This window comes from Pholcus phalangioides, unplaced genomic scaffold (genome assembly GCF_987345545.1).
Source record: "Pholcus phalangioides strain wild (caught in Gottingen) unplaced genomic scaffold, Ppha-v1.0 ptg000022l_1, whole genome shotgun sequence".
Classification (NCBI taxonomy): Eukaryota; Metazoa; Arthropoda; class Arachnida; order Araneae; family Pholcidae; genus Pholcus; species Pholcus phalangioides.
Genome location: NW_028301615.1, coordinates 18,480,815 through 18,496,610, shown reverse-complemented (window position 1 = coordinate 18,496,610; position 15,796 = coordinate 18,480,815). Strand labels below are relative to the sequence as shown.

The 15,796-nt window shown below is 33.6% G+C and overlaps 1 protein-coding gene across 1 annotated transcript in view; it reads left to right on the top strand.

Annotated features, from left to right (window-relative positions):
• The window catches only part of LOC149069932 (ubiquitin-like protein 3), a 94,627-nt gene that overhangs the window by 77,182 nt on the left and 1,649 nt on the right, over positions 1 to 15,796 (top strand). Inside the window, exons 3-4 of the mRNA XM_089249621.1 lie at positions 2,202 to 2,291; positions 4,389 to 4,466. Of these exons, the coding sequence (XP_089105747.1) occupies positions 2,202 to 2,291; positions 4,389 to 4,466 (168 nt within the window). The remainder of the gene's footprint in view (positions 1 to 2,201; positions 2,292 to 4,388; positions 4,467 to 15,796) is intronic.

Below are 15,796 nucleotides of genomic sequence, written 5' to 3'. Positions count from 1 at the left end.
ATAATTGGCGATGTTCCGTATTTTCCCGTATTTGGAATTCCAATTTCCCGTATTTCTCTCGAGGAAATATGGTCAGTCTAATCTTTAGGGACAGAAGAATGAAATTTTGTGAGGGGAAAGAAAATCCGTCACAGAAAGTGGAACGATTTCTTTTTCCTCAAAACCGGTTTCGCTAAATGACTGATTGTGTGATGAAGTCCCGAGAAGGAGGTGGGTTATCGTGGTGGTGGCGGGGGCAGGGATGTCAATTGAGATTCGGGGCCGTGTAAGAAAATAAAGTTGGGGGAATGTTGGTTTTTGGACACTTTATGTCGGACAAAGACAGCTTTTTACTTTTCCCTATACCCCCCACCCCACCCCGTAACACCACTGGAATCGTACAATGTTCTCTTTAGTATGATGGGCGATGCACACAGTTTGGAAGAAAAGAAAATTGGGTTATAGGGGTGGAGTGAGAAGGAGTGTGTGTTCCCACACTATTCTCACAGCCTAATAATAAGGATTTAAACAAACTAGAAGTTTCACTTCTATCGCGCGAGATTCTCACGCAGATTTTTTTCAGCTGTTCGCAGGGGCCTCAATAAAAGAGTTAATGGGCCGAAACTTCCAAATAGATACCTTAATTAAAACTTCAAGTTATGATGATTTGTGGTGTATTAACGGAGTGTTTCCTCAAAGTGTGTTTCTAGGGGCGTCGCGGTGAGCTGGAGATATTGATTTGTCTGCCTATTTATGTTTGAAGTGGTTTTTTTTACATGGGAAAAAAATATCCACAAATCTATTCTGGGGAGCTGCAGATGAACCACGAATTAGGCAAGGGAGCCGCGGGTGGAAGAAATTTGGGAATCACTGTCTTAACGGGTAGGCCGGTGGGTTCCGGGCTTAGTACTGCCCGGGTTGAACAGGGGCTTCCTAATCATTGAAGGTTTTTTTTTTCGTACTGAGAGGTAGTATCTCTAAAGAAGTAAGGTAACTCCATAAATCTTCAGGTTCGGAGATATCCTCCCCGCCCCCCCCCCCCCCAAATTCGTTAAGATGGTCCTGTTTAGGATTGCTATTTTTCCGCGAAAAAGTGCCTATAGGTTTTGAACATGGATACTGAAATTGACTATCCTTCATCAGTTGGAATATTCATATTTTTCATTCACTTCCATTCACTAAGGTCCTATATTCATTTTGGCTTTACGGGCCATATTAGATGGGTTCAAGAGCCACGTTTGGCTCGTGGGCCTTGGATCAAGCACATATGTTGTAGACTGAGTTCTCAACCTTTTGGGAAGTTAGGGTCTCTTCGTTGATCAGGAAAAAAACTTGTCGCGGGCCACTTGAGTGATCTGGAAATGTGCGGCGAGCTGCTTAAATGATCTGGAAATGTGCCGTGGGTCACTCGAGGGATTTGGTAATCGGTCGCTGGTCACAATCGAATAAAATGTGTCATAGGAGCATCTAAACTTTTATATAGGAATCGTCTACGTTAGAATTAGAATTTCGCCCACAGGGCCATTGTTATCCACAGTGAATAAGCGAAATGTGGGGTATAACCGCTGTTCAACCAAAAAAGAAAAATTCTTACATGAGCAATGATATACTTCATTTTTTACAAAAAAAAATTAGGTTTGAGATGTTTGTATATCATATGACTACTCGAGCCACATTTGGCCCGCGGGACATGGGTCGAGCTGGTATGTTGTAGGCCAGGGGGGGGGGTTTGACCAATGACACCACGGGACACTAAGCTATAGGCCTGCTACACAGAATGTTATCAAAGGGTTCGGCGGGCCATTCGTTGAAAACACCCCTGTTGCAGATAACTTAGAAGCTTTTCGTCTTTATGACATCAATGCATCTGAATACGGCACGACTGCGTCTCTTAGTTAAAATTTGAACTAAATAAACTTCGCCAAATCTACTTTTTTTGTACATAGTTCGTGAGTTGTGTGTTCGTATCCTCAGGAGTGTCATCAAATCATCAGCAACTAGGGGGAGGGGAAGCAGGCGGGTTTGGTGACGAAGTGCTGGACTGCAATGGGCGCCGATTAAACCTTTAACTGCTCCATCTACATTACATGGGGGGTGCAAAAATGCATGCTTGGCCCGGCCGACAAAATATCTGCATATAGGCCTATTAAACAGTTTTTTGCTGTCTATGTATTATTATAAAAGTGAAACTACGAATACATTTAATCCTTTTCTCCTTGCAGCGGAATGGGCCGAAGAGTCAGTGTCCAAAGCAGAAATCCTGCGACTCATCTACCAAGGGCGGTTCCTACATGGAAACGTCACTCTTGGAGGTAAGATATAATCACGTTAATGGGGTCCTTCTATGTACTCGTGTGAGTCCGGCTGTGTAATGACGTTTTCTATCTGTTCCCATCGGTGGAAGACCCTTAAGTGAGTCTGAGCCGCTAAGAAGCGAAATCGGCCGAGCGTTTGAACAGATTACAATCGGTAGAGAAACAACTGGATGACTACATTCCATTCATGCCGCACAAAAAACAAATACCAATCCTTAAGGTGGAACGACGACATCCGGAATTCCCATATTACCGGAAAAAGAGATCGTAATAAGTATATATAATAATCGAAACATCTAAAATCAATGCTTTCTAACGCTATTCTGCACAAGTTTTGAAACTGGAAATATCTATGAATCGAATAAGAATTTCTTAAGGCACATTTGAAACTTTAAATTTCCTTAAAGATTCTTACTGTATTTATTTTTTCTGTGCAGCTTATAGCTGATAACATCCGATTCCTAATTATCGCAATCCACCGATGATTAAAGAATTATCTGTTTTTATTTTTAATAACCACTAGTATTTGTTAATTACAATCCAATAATAATACAGACCAGACAAGAGCCCCGTCAGATGTCTCCAGGGAAATCAATAAATATACAGGTAATTAGATAGGATAATGAAGGAAACTAGGGAGGGTCAGAATTTCAATCGAAAATGAAAATTTTAATTTCCAAATTCATTCAGTTCATTTTTTTCTTTCAAACTAAAAGGAAAGAAGAAAAATGAAATGAAAGAGAATTTAAAAATTGAAAAAAAAAATTAAAAAAAATAGAAAAAAAATTAAATAATTGGAAAAAAAAATTTAAAAATTAAAAAAATTAAATAATTGGAAAAAAAATTAAAAAATAGAAAAAAAAATTAAATAATTGGGAAAAAAAATTAAAAAATTGAAAAAAAGAATTAAAAAAATTGAAAAAAAGAATTAAAAAAATTGAAAAAAAAAATTAAAAAATAGAAAAAAAAAGAATTAAAAAATAGAAAAAAAAAGAATTAAAAAAATTGAAAAAAAGAATTAAAAAAATAGAAAAAATTTAAAAAACGGGGGAAAAAAGAAGGAATTAAAAAAAACGGATATAGAAAAGAAATAAGTTGTGAAAAAGTTGTGTCTAAAAAATGATAAACAAATATTGAAAATCCCAAGAGATTTTCTTTTTCTTTTAAATTAAAAAAACTGAAAAATGTGAATAAATGGGGAAAAAATTAGAAAAGAAATAAAAGAAAAAATTTTTAAATGTAGCTTGATTTAAAAATCTAAAAAAAAAGAAGAAACAAAAAAATCTAAAAAGAAATAAAATAGAAAAATGAAGAAATGAAAGAGGAAAATGAAGGAATAAAGAAATCTATAGGTAAAAAAAATGTTTAAAAAAACATCTGAAAAAAAAAATTCAGTAAAAACTTCAAAAAACAAAGAAATGAAAAATGAATCATAAAAAAAAAGGTCATCTGAAAAATAAACAAAAATCTTCACGAAACCTAGGATCGAAAAAAAATTGAAATGAAGAAAAAAATTAAAAAGAATATGTAGAAAAAAAAGAAAATTTAAAATTTCTAAAAAATTAAAAAATGGAAAAGTATAAAAATTAAAAGAAAAACTTAGATGAAAAAAATCAAAAAAATCTTTAAAAATGAAAATGTCAGAAAGATTCAAAAACTTGAATTATTAGCAAATAGCATTTCGTTGTAAAGGCATTCCAGATCTTTACATTGTTCCTATGTTGGAAAAGTTTTCGCTGGAACGAGATTTTCTGTATAACGGTCTTCGTTAAAACGGGATTCGACTGTATAAAGTCATGTTATTTGCGAATATGAATTAGTCTAATTAAGTCTAATCATCTTCGTTATAACGGGATTCGACTGTAATATTGAAGTAATTTTCAAAACATTTTCTATGGGTCCTGATAGAAAAATTGTTATTTTCTCATTCACTGTTATCGATCATGATTATTATATGTATTCAGTATTTTTGTGATAAAGTTATTGCAAAATAATTTATGTTAAGATTTTTTAACTTTTTTTACTTTTTACATTTTTAACTTTGCATCAAGAATAATTGAAATAATGAAAGATTTTTTTGTGTGTCTCTCTCAGCTCTGCAGCTTCCTCTAGGAAAGACTACAGTCATGCATCTGGTCCCGAGGGAAAATTTACCCGAGCCCAACTCGCAAGGTGAGAAATTTATTGTTAATTATTTTGAAACTAATTAGATATTTATTATTAATAATGACGTAACACTAAGTATAATGGAACAAGATTCTCGTTTTGGATTTAAAATGTGTTTGGAGACCAGCAAAGAAATTAATAAGTAAAAGAAATAATAGCCCCAGACCGGGGGAAAAAAATACATAATTAACAAAAGTAATTTGCAGACTTCCGACATCTAATTAAACGGAAATAAAAACCAATACGACTGTATTTTATTAACTAAACCTAAAATTTTTAGATTTTATTAATTCTAAAATTTGTGCGGATTTTATTATACCTAAAATTTTTGGCGACTAAATTTTGTAGATTGTATTAAATCTGAAATTAGTAGATTGCTTTAAATCTGAAATTAGTAGATTGTATTAAGTCTGAAATTGGTAGATTGTATTAAATCTGAAATTAGTAGATTGAATTTAGAATAAAATTAATAGATTGTATTAAATCTAAAATTAATAGATTGTATTAAATCTAAAATTAATAGATTATATTAAATCTAAAATTAATAGATTGTATTAAATCTAAAATTAATAGATTGTATTAAATCTAAAATTAGTAGGTATTGTATTTAGTCTGAAATTAGTAGATTGTATTAAATCTGAAATTAGTAGATTGTATTAAATCTGAAATTAGTAGATTGTATTAAATCTGAAATTAGTAGATTGTATTAAATCTGAAATTAGTAGATTGCATTTAGTCTAAAATTAGTACATTGTATTAAATCTGAAATTAGTACATTGTATTAAATCTGAAATTAGTAGATTGTATTGTAAATATGAAATTAGTAGATTGTATTGTAAATATGAAATTAGTAGATATTGCTTTTTAAATCTGAAATTAGTAGATTGTATTAAATCTAAAATCTGCTGCGGGGGGGGGGGGGAGAGATAAAGTTGGTAAATCTAAAATTTGTAGCGGCTACATAAATTAAATGAAATTTTTCGCGACCGGCTCTTGTGTTGAACAAGGGATTGAAGAACGCTGTGAAAGGCCTTGTGCTAATTTACCACAGCCACTTTACTCCTAATCACGTGTTCACGAGAAACTAGGCACAGATCTCGTTCCAATAACGATATATAAGTTTAGACTTTTTTTTTCGTTTTTCTCTAGATACCGTACGAGTAATGTTTTCTCCAGTCACATGTGTAAGTCAGTAATTACAAGTACTCTTCGGAGAAAAGTTAGAAAAAAAAAAATGGATATTCGTACTAACATAACACCGTAGAAATTATCGGAAAAACAATTTCCTACATTTCGAATTCCGTGAGACGATAATAACACATTAAAAAACAAACCAAGAAGCATATCGAGGAAAACGTGATACCGTTAGCTGGGAAGAGAAGATCTATACTTAATAAGGCTTTTGAAGCCTTAAAATTCCTTTAATGATTCTTCGAAAATTTATTTTTAGCTTCCCCTGGTACCCGATAACATCCGCTGTACTCATTATCCTACTCATTAATTGCGGAAACACTCTTTATTCTTATTAAATCCAAAATTTTCAGCTGCTAAAATTTGTGTTCAGATTTTTATTAAATCTAAAAATTGTGCGCATTTTATTAAATCTCAAATTTTTTCAGATTTTTATTGTACCTATATAAAATATTTTTTACGGCCATAATTTTTGTAGATTTTATCAAATCTAAAAATTGTAGCGTCTAAAATTTGTGCAAATTTTTATTGAATCTAAAATTTGTGTACCTTTATTAAATGTCAAATTTGTATATTATATTTGGTATAGATCAAATTTGTATATTAAATTTGGTATAGATCAGATTTGTGTATTAAATTTCATTATATCTATAAAACTTATAGTGGCCGTTTGTAGATTTTATTAAATCTAAAATTTGTAGATTTTACTTTGTCAAAATTTGAGGATTTTATTAAATCTCTAATTTGTGGATTTTATTAAATCTATAATTTGTAGATTTCATTAAATCTATAATTTGTAGATTTTACTTTGTCAAAATTTGAGGATTTTATTAAATCTCTAATTTGTGGATTTTATTAAATCTCTAATTTGTGGATTTTATTAAATCTCTAATTTGTGGATTTTATTAAATCTCTAATTTGTGGATTTTATTAAATCTCTAATTTGTGGATTTTATTAAATCTCTAATTTGTGGATTTTATTAAATCTATAATATTAAATCTATATAATTTTTAGATTTCATTAAATCTATAATTTGTAGATTTTACTTGGTCAAAATTTGAGGATTTTATTAAATCTCTAATTTGTGGATTTTATTAGATCTATAATTTGTAGATTTTATTAAATCTCTAGTTTGTAGATTTTATTAAATCTATAATTTGTAGATTTTACTTGGTCAAAATTTGTAGATTTTATTAAATTTATAATTTGTAGATTTTATTAAATCTATAATTTGTAGATTTTACTTGGTCAAAATTTGAGGATTTTATTAAATCTCTAATTTGTGGATTTTATTAAATCTATAATTTGTAGATTTCATTAAATCTATAATTTGTAGATTTTACTTGGTCAAAATTTGTAGATTTTATTAAATTTATAATTTGTAGATTTTATTAAATCTATAATTTGTAGATTTCATTAAATCTATAATTTGTAGATTTTATTAAATCTATAATTTGTAGATTTCATTAAATCTATAATTTGTAGATTTTACTTGGTCAAAATTTGAGGATTTTATTAAATCTCTAATTTGTGGATTTTATTAAATCTATAATTTGTAGATTTCATTAAATCTATAATTTGTAGATTTTATTAAATCTATAATTTGTAGATTTTACTTGGTCAAAATTTGAGGATTTTATTAAATCTATAATTTGTAGATTTCATTAAATCTATAATTTGTAGATTTTACTTGGTCAAAATTTGTAGATTTTATTAAATTTATAATTTGTAGATTTTATTAAATTTATAATTTGTAGATTTTATTAAATCTATAATTTGTAGATTTCATTAAATCTATAATTTGTAGATTTTATTAAATCTATAATTTGTAGATTTTACTTGGTCAAAATTTGAGGATTTTATTAAATCTCTAATTTGTGGATTTTATTGGATCTCTAATTTGTGGATTTTATTAGATCTCTAATTTGCGGATTTTATTAAATCTATAATTTTTAGATTTCATTAAATCTATAATTTGTAGATTTTACTTGGTCAAAATTTGAGGATTTTATTAAATCTCTAATTTGTGGATTTTATTAAATCTATAATTTGTAGATTTCATTAAATCTATAATTTGAAGATTTTATTAAATCTCTAGTTTGTAGATTTTATTGAATCTCTAGTTTGTAGATTTTATTGAATCTCTAGTTTGTAGATTTTATTGAATCTCTAGTTTGTAGATTTTATTGAATCTATAATTTGTAGATTTTATTAAATCTCTAATTTGTAGATTTCATTAAATGTAAACTTTGCAGCGGCTAAAAAATTTGTAATCTGTTTCGGTCACATGAATTTGGCGAACCTTTTTGCTGCCGGCTCTTGTTTGCTGACCAGCCGTTAAACAACACCGTGTCCCAGACCTTGTTCTACTTTGCCACACAGCCCTTCTACTCCCGGTCACGCGCGTTTACGAGAAACTAGGCACAGTATCTCGTTCCGATTTAACGGATAGGTTCAAATTTCCTTCTTTCTTTTTTTGTCAACGTACGAGAAATTATATTTCTTGTCAGAGTAATCACGGGAACTGCTCGCAGAAAAAATTACAGATAACAAAATGGATATTCGCGCTAACACCGTATTAATTATCGGAAAAACAATTTCCTATATTTCGAATTCTCCGTGATATGATAATAACGCATTTAAAAAACAAGAAACATCGAGAAAAAACGCGATATCGTTAGCTGGGTAGAGAAGATCTATACTTAATAAGGCTTTTGGAGCTTTAAAATTCCTTTAATGATTCTTCGGAAATTTTTTTTCTTCAGCTTCCCCTGGTACCCGATAACATCCGCTGTACTCATTATCCTAACTCATTAATGGCGGAAAGGCACATCCTCACGCTCTTTTTACTCAGTCGGAGGAATATGGGACCCACAGCAAAGTAAGAATTCTTTACCCGGAAATGAAATACCACAGGCTTGGCCCGGCCGAAGGAAAAAAAAACCCGGAAGAAAATGGGAAAAAAAAACGGGTGTGTTTTTTTCTTTCCTTCTTCTTCTTTCCCGTTTTGCGTGTGTGACCTCGTTTCCCGTTTACTGCCGTTGGACCAATGAGAATCCTCTGTCCTGGAATCTGATAATCGATCCGGGAAAAGTGCCGGGCTCTTTTCGCTGGCCGCTTCTTTTTTTTTCCTCTCGTGATAATTTGTCTCGTGGCCCCTCTCTCTCTCTCTGTCTTCTTATTTATTTATTCATCGAAAATTATGTTTCGCTAATTGTTATTCAGGTTGTTTTTTTTTTTGTTTTGTCTTCGGATGGAAACAATTATTGTAACGCGTGGAAATGAAAATGGCGGCTGTTATGTGTATCTTGAATTATTATGGTGGGTTTTTTTTTTTTCTTTCCTTCCGTGTTTTTCGTTTATTTAATAGGTGGGAATCTTTAAGGAACCCACACCTTGAGCAAAGAATGTATTCATTTTTAAATATTGGAGTGGATTGTCGTTCAAGGTTTCGAGTTTATCTGGATTCTTTGATTTGAGTATCGTATTGATCCGTATTTTGGAGTTCATGTCTGTGTCCGTGCTTAACTCTTAATAAATAAGAGCGATGTCCAAATTTAAAGCAGTGTATACAGGGTGTCCCGTAAGTTCGTAAATGGTATAAAAATTCAATAAAAATTGAAGGAAATGGAAAATTTAAACGCGGTTTGCGAAAAAGTTATTCTCACGTTGTTGTTTTAAATAGAAAAAAAAATTAATTCAAATTTTTGTCGATAGAAGGCGCTAAGTCTGGCAGGAGTGACTAGACCTGAGCCTGTCTTCAATCTCTTCTGTGTCCGAAACGTTCGTAAATCTTCAGCCGGAAATTCGTGGCTGAGGTGAAACAGCTTCACCAATAGTGCTTTATCCACCAATGATCAACATCACAATAAAAAAAACCTTATGTCAGTAACATCAAAGTTCAGAAATGAGCTGTTAATCGTTCACCCTGCATTTTTGCGTGATTCGCTTTCGCGGAGCGCCTTCTATCGATAAAAATTTGAACTAATATGTAAAATGTGTCCCCTTCCGTGAAAATAACTTTTTCGCGAACGGCATTATACCAATTCGTTCAATTTTTATAAAGTTTTAAACTGTTCGCGAATTAATGGGGACACCCCGTACCTATTTCATACATCAATTATAATTCAAATTGCAAGATTATGCGGCATTGAGCTTAACGACGATATTGTTTAAACCTAGACTGGCCATATGTCTAGTTCTTTGTCCCAAATTGACAATGTTGTACGTGTGGAAATTTAGTGTCGTATGTGGCAATAGAGTGAAAATAGTTTAATCCAGGGATCTTGGACCTCTCAGCCTTCAGAGTAAAAAAAGAAAATTCATGAAGCCCGAGGGTGAACAAGTCATATGTGAATCCTTTTCTGAAAATATTCCGTCGATAATTATTGTCATTCTCTCATTAATTTTGAAATTTCTTTACATAATTCTGAAATTATTTCTCAGTAATTCTGAAGTTATTTATCATTGTTCTTATTTATCATTAGTTCTTATTTATCATTAGTTCTTATTTATCATTAGTTCTTATTTATCATTAGTTCTTATTTATCATTAGTTCTGAAGTTATTTATCATTGTTCTTATTTATCATTAGTTCTTATTTATCATTGTTCTTATTTATCATTAGTTCTTATTTATCATTGTTCTTATTTATCATTAGTTCTGAAGTTATTTATCATTAGTTCTTATTTATCATTAGTTCTTATTTATCATTAGTTCTTATTTATCATTAGTTCTTATTTATCATTAGTTCTGAAGTTATTTATCATTGTTCTTATTTATCATTAGTTCTGAAATTATTTATCATTAGTTCTTATTTATCATTGTTCTTATTTATACAAATACAAATACAACGCCACAACAGGCAAAATGCCCAACGAGGTGGCTGATAAAAAGATGCCCATAAAAATATGGATGTCATATGTTTCAAAAATACAGCAACCCCATTAAAAATGCAATTAACACAAATTATAAACAATATATACACATGATAAAATATTATACAATGCCCATAAAGAATACTTATGGTTGTCTTATTCTAAGAATGGATAGTTTCTCGATTTACCCCAACATGTTTATCGTATTTCTTTTTAAACGTGTCAATTGTGTTACAATTTACTACCTCCGGGGGTAAGCTATTCCATTTATTAACAACCTTATTAGAGAAAAATTCCCTGCGACACCATAACCTTGCATTGTCCCTCACCAACCGATACTGGTGTCCCCTTGTAAAAGCGGTTGATTGGCGGTGTACTAAAAGTTCATGGTCCATCCTATCCATCCCATTGAAAATTTTGAACACTTCGATCATATCTCCTCGACACCTGCGTTCATCCAATGTAAACATATTCAAAAAATGAAGTCTCTCTTCATAACTCAAGCCCTGTGTGCCAATAAGGACACGCGTAGCTCTTCTCTGCACCCCTTCAATCAAGTCTATGTCCCTCTGTAGGTATGGTCTCCAAAACCTTACCGCATACTCCAGTCCAGGACGAACTAAGCCTCGAAAAAGCGGAAGAATGACTTTAGGAGAACGCGAAGAGACCTTTTTGAAAATGAGACCAAGCATTCTATTCGCTTTTTTGACAACCGCTGAACAATGTTCAGAAAACTTAAGTCGCTCGTCAATGAGAATTCCCAAATCGGTGACTCTAGTTGCATCCGGGATAGTGACACCATTCAACTCGTAAGAGAACCGTGGGTTGTTCGAACCAAAATGAGCGACCATGCACTTATCTACGCTAAACGTCATGCTCCATTCATTTGCCCATGCTGCAATCTTGTCTAAGTTGGTCTGGAGCTTATCATTATTCTTATTTATCATTATTCTTATTTATCATTGTTCTTATTTATCATTAGTTCTGAAGTTATTTATCATTAGTTCTGAAGTTATTTATCATTAGTTCTGAAGTTATTTATCATTAGTTCTGAAGTTATTTATCATTAGTTCTTATTTATCATTGTTCTTATTTATCAATAGTTCTGAAATGTTTTCTAAAAGTGGTTTTGGAATTATTTCTTTTACTTAATTCTGGAGTATACATTTATTTTCTCATTGAGGTTCTGTTTTTAGCATTTATATGCCTTGTAAGCCTTTTCGTTGGTCACCACGGGAAGTTTCAAGGGCCACATTTGACCTTCGACAGAGGTGTACGCAGTGGAGTAATGAAGTCACCCCCCCCCCCTCCAAATCAACCAAAAAAAAAATGTTTTTTTCGTAAAAATTGTTGAAGTATCTCTAATGAAAATACCTTTCATATGCCATTTTTATCAATTTCTGTTAATTTAAACGCTTTTGGGAAGATGTTGGTAACTCAAAATTTCTCTGGAAGGAATTCCTTGTGCCGCCATCTCCAAAGGTCGATCCTGCGTACGCCCCTGTCCTTCGAAGCAGGGGAAAAATTAGTTCCATCGATGGCCGTGCCATTCTTTGAATTCGTCTTCCCCCCACAGAGTGTGTTTTTGGAACTTTAAACCTATTGATGGCGTCTAAATGCGTAATCAATCTTCGGAACAAAAGACATCACTTCCAAGTTCGTTCGGAGCAGAGAAGTTCAGGTCAAAGTCTATTCCTCGAAGGAATTGACAATGAAGTGAAACTCTTCTCTTCCTCGACTTGAATGATTGACCCGCTCGCTACCCACACACAAATCGTTCTTTTTCCTTGCCAAAGATAGAGTTTGAATTCTTATTTTCTTTTGCTTTTGACGAATTTATAGTCTAGGTCTTTTCTGGAAAATGTGCGCCCAAAGAGCGAGAAAATCGATTTCGTGTTTAATAAAAACAAAAAAGTTCGAAGGGGGTTTCCCCCGTTCTTTCTTTTTTTGCTTTGTCTCTCGTTTACGGAGTGAAAATTTAGTGGCTTCGTGGAATCGTCAAAACTTTTACGAGCAAGTTTGGTGTAAAACCCATAGCATTAGTCGAAGCGAGTCCCGTTTCTGGTCTAGATACGAAATAGGGGGAATCCTCTTTCATTTCGTACCCATTCAAAAACTTCCATCAAGGGAGTAATTTGTCCATAATTCTCGTGTACTAGGTATACAGGGTGTCCTGTAAGTGCTAATGCGGCCTTTATCTCATCAGCTGCCCGTCGTAGAGTTATGATTCCAAAATTAGCTTATAGCAGTTTTGAGAGTGAAAATACAATGTGTAACAAAATAAAAAAAATCTGAATTTTTATACGGTCCCCCCGTTCTCTAATTTCCAATTAGGAAGTTGTTGCCCTGTCTCTCCTGGGGCAACAGAATATATATTCAATATATGCAATATTCCCTAAGATATTTGAATTCAAAAATCGGTTCAAAAGTTATGAAAGAACAGCAAAAACTAACGGACAACGGCCCTTTCCCCCCTCTTTACTGTCCTTTCCCAACTTTTCTGATTTTTGAATTTGAATCTCACTTATTAATGGTCACTCCCTCTGTTGTAAGAAGCGGTGATGGGGGGGGGGGGTGTTACAGTTCCTTTCCCTGTCACCAGCGGAATTTTGCAGGGTGAACCTGCCCCCCCCCTCTCTTTTCCCCTCTTTTTAGCTGACATTGAAAAATCTATCAACCTCATATTCATGGCATCTCAATTAACAACTAACTCTACCCAACTCAACCACCCTCCTGTACGCGGATGATATTGTGATACTGGGTGACTCAAAAATACAGTTACAGAAAAAAATCAATCTTCTTGACTCATATTTTTAAATCCAACAATCTTACTGTTAACCTAAACAAAACCAAAATCATTGTATTCGGAATGTCTGGCCGCCGCGCAAAATATACTAACTTTTTCTGGGGTAACACTAAACTCGAAATAACCCTTAGCTATCTCGGTCTCCCTTTCTCATCTCCAGGAAAATTTTCAATAGCCGCTAATTACGTGATTAAAAACGCTTTCGCGGCTATGAACCAACTGCTTGACTTACTGCGTAGCTCTAGAAACCCCTCGCTGTATGTGGCATTCAAATTATTCGATAGCCAAGTACGATCTACTTTATGTTATGCTGCACCAGTTTCGGGTTTCTTCTATGCTAATATGCTGGAAAGGGTTCATACGAGTTTTCTCATATCTGGCTAACGCACCCTCTTTACCTCACTCTCCAGCACTCTTTTAACATCTCTTATTAATAACTATATTGATATATCTCTCCAAGAAGACAGATCTCGACTATCCGCTGCCACATTATTCCATTTTGCTGAGGATTTTGAACGCGAGGATATTTTACGCTGTCCTTGCAATCTTACCTTCTCTTCAATATCTCAGCTCTAAGTCTGGTTCGTAGGAATAGGGCGCCAGGCCAAAGCCTTTATCCTTTTATACTTTTACACTAACAAAGGTATGCTGCACAAATTTAACCCCGACGAACCTTGTCAGTTTTGCAGCCAACTAAATAGTTTCGCAGAGGAATATGGACGAGATGCATGTCTGGTTTAGTAGTAGTAAGTAGTAGCAAACTAAATAGCCATAATGACCTTGATCACCTGCTATAGGAATGCGCATTCTTTGCCCTATACTCATATTTCTAAATTCCTCCGTCATGCCTATTCCCGATCAAACTTCTATCTAATTTTCAACAACTCCTCCCCTTCCCTCCGTCTGCATTTTTTCCGATTTATCGAGGACATGTCAAAAATTATATTTTTCTTGCAGCAGCAGTTTTTGATCCCCGCTCCCTTTCCCTTTCTGTTTTCACACATTTGCTCCTCAACTCCGCCCGTGCGCCCAGGTAATATTATTATATTATTTTTATAACATTATATTCATTTATTTATCAATTGTTGTGGAAGGCCCTGCAAGGCTCTAATTTCTGAGACATGCATTGGGGGGGGGGGGCGGAGAGGAAATCTATTTATTTTTGGGTTCCAGAGTGTATATTATGAGTGTATACTCTCTGTGTTTAAACTTCACTGTATTTATTCCCGTTTTGTGTGTATCTCCAAAAATTTAATTACAAATATTCGTACTTGCCATCTTACTTGGTATATTGACAGGCACGATTGTGTAAATCATTAAAGTTTCAGTTTTCAGTTATGCCATAAGTTACTTATCTGTAAATATGTCGGCAGCTGCTTGAAGGATCTGGAATTGCGGCGCGGTTAACTTTAGTGATGTGGAACTGCACCACGGGCCGGCTCTGTAACCGTGTCGCTGGTTACTCAGTTGATATTTAAATATGCCACGATATACGGCACTTGTAGTATATAAGTAGCTTCAGTTCATGCGTACATGGATTGTATAGCGGCTATTACCAAAGCCTCCTAGTAGTATCTAGGAGGCTTTGCTATTACTGCCCGAATAGAGCATTATGAAGCTAGTACGTTATGTTAATGTTTGTAAAAGGAATCTTTCTACCTCTTACATAGCCTTGTAGGTTGACAATGATAACTTTTATGGGGGAAAAAATAAGTCTGGTTCCACCTTAGCTTCAAAATGAGCAAAAAAAAAAAAAAACTTCCGACGAAAAAATACCGTTAGCGTAAACGGAAATACCGATAATTGTGAACAAATTCTTCTTATGTTATGTTATTGGCTCTTTCCGTATTAGCGAAAGTAATAACAATGCCCAAATGATTACGTTATCCGTAATTCTAATGAGTGGTGTCTACAGTATTTAGAAGATAGTTGTGTTGTAGATTTCTGTCAATTTGCGGCGTGATTGCTATATAGTAGAAGACCAGAACTTCGATTAATCGAGCCTCTATCAACCAAGGCCTCACTCATTCTTCCTGCGCTCTTTGGCAACCTTTCTTTTCCTCCACAGTTCATTTTCTTCCTGCTCCGAGGGAAACTTTTTTCCCCTCCAGTTCATTTTTTTTTTCATTCTTCCCTCTTTGAGGGAATTTTTTGTTCCTCCAGCTGATTTTTTTCTTCCTGCTCTGAAGCAAGCTATTTTTCCTCCAGCTCGTTTTTTTTTTTTTTTAATCCTTCTTTCTTCTGGTGCAACTTTTCTCCCCAGCTCATTTTTTTCCCCATTCTTCCTGCTCTGGGACAACATTTTTTCCCTCTGGCTCATTTTTCCATAATTCATGCTCTGTGGGTCAACCTTTTCTTACCAGCTCTTCGTATTTTATTCTTATACCGTGGTACAACTTTTTTTTCCCCCTCCAGCTCATTTTTCTTCTTTTTCTTCCTGTCTGAGGGAAACTTTTTTGTTT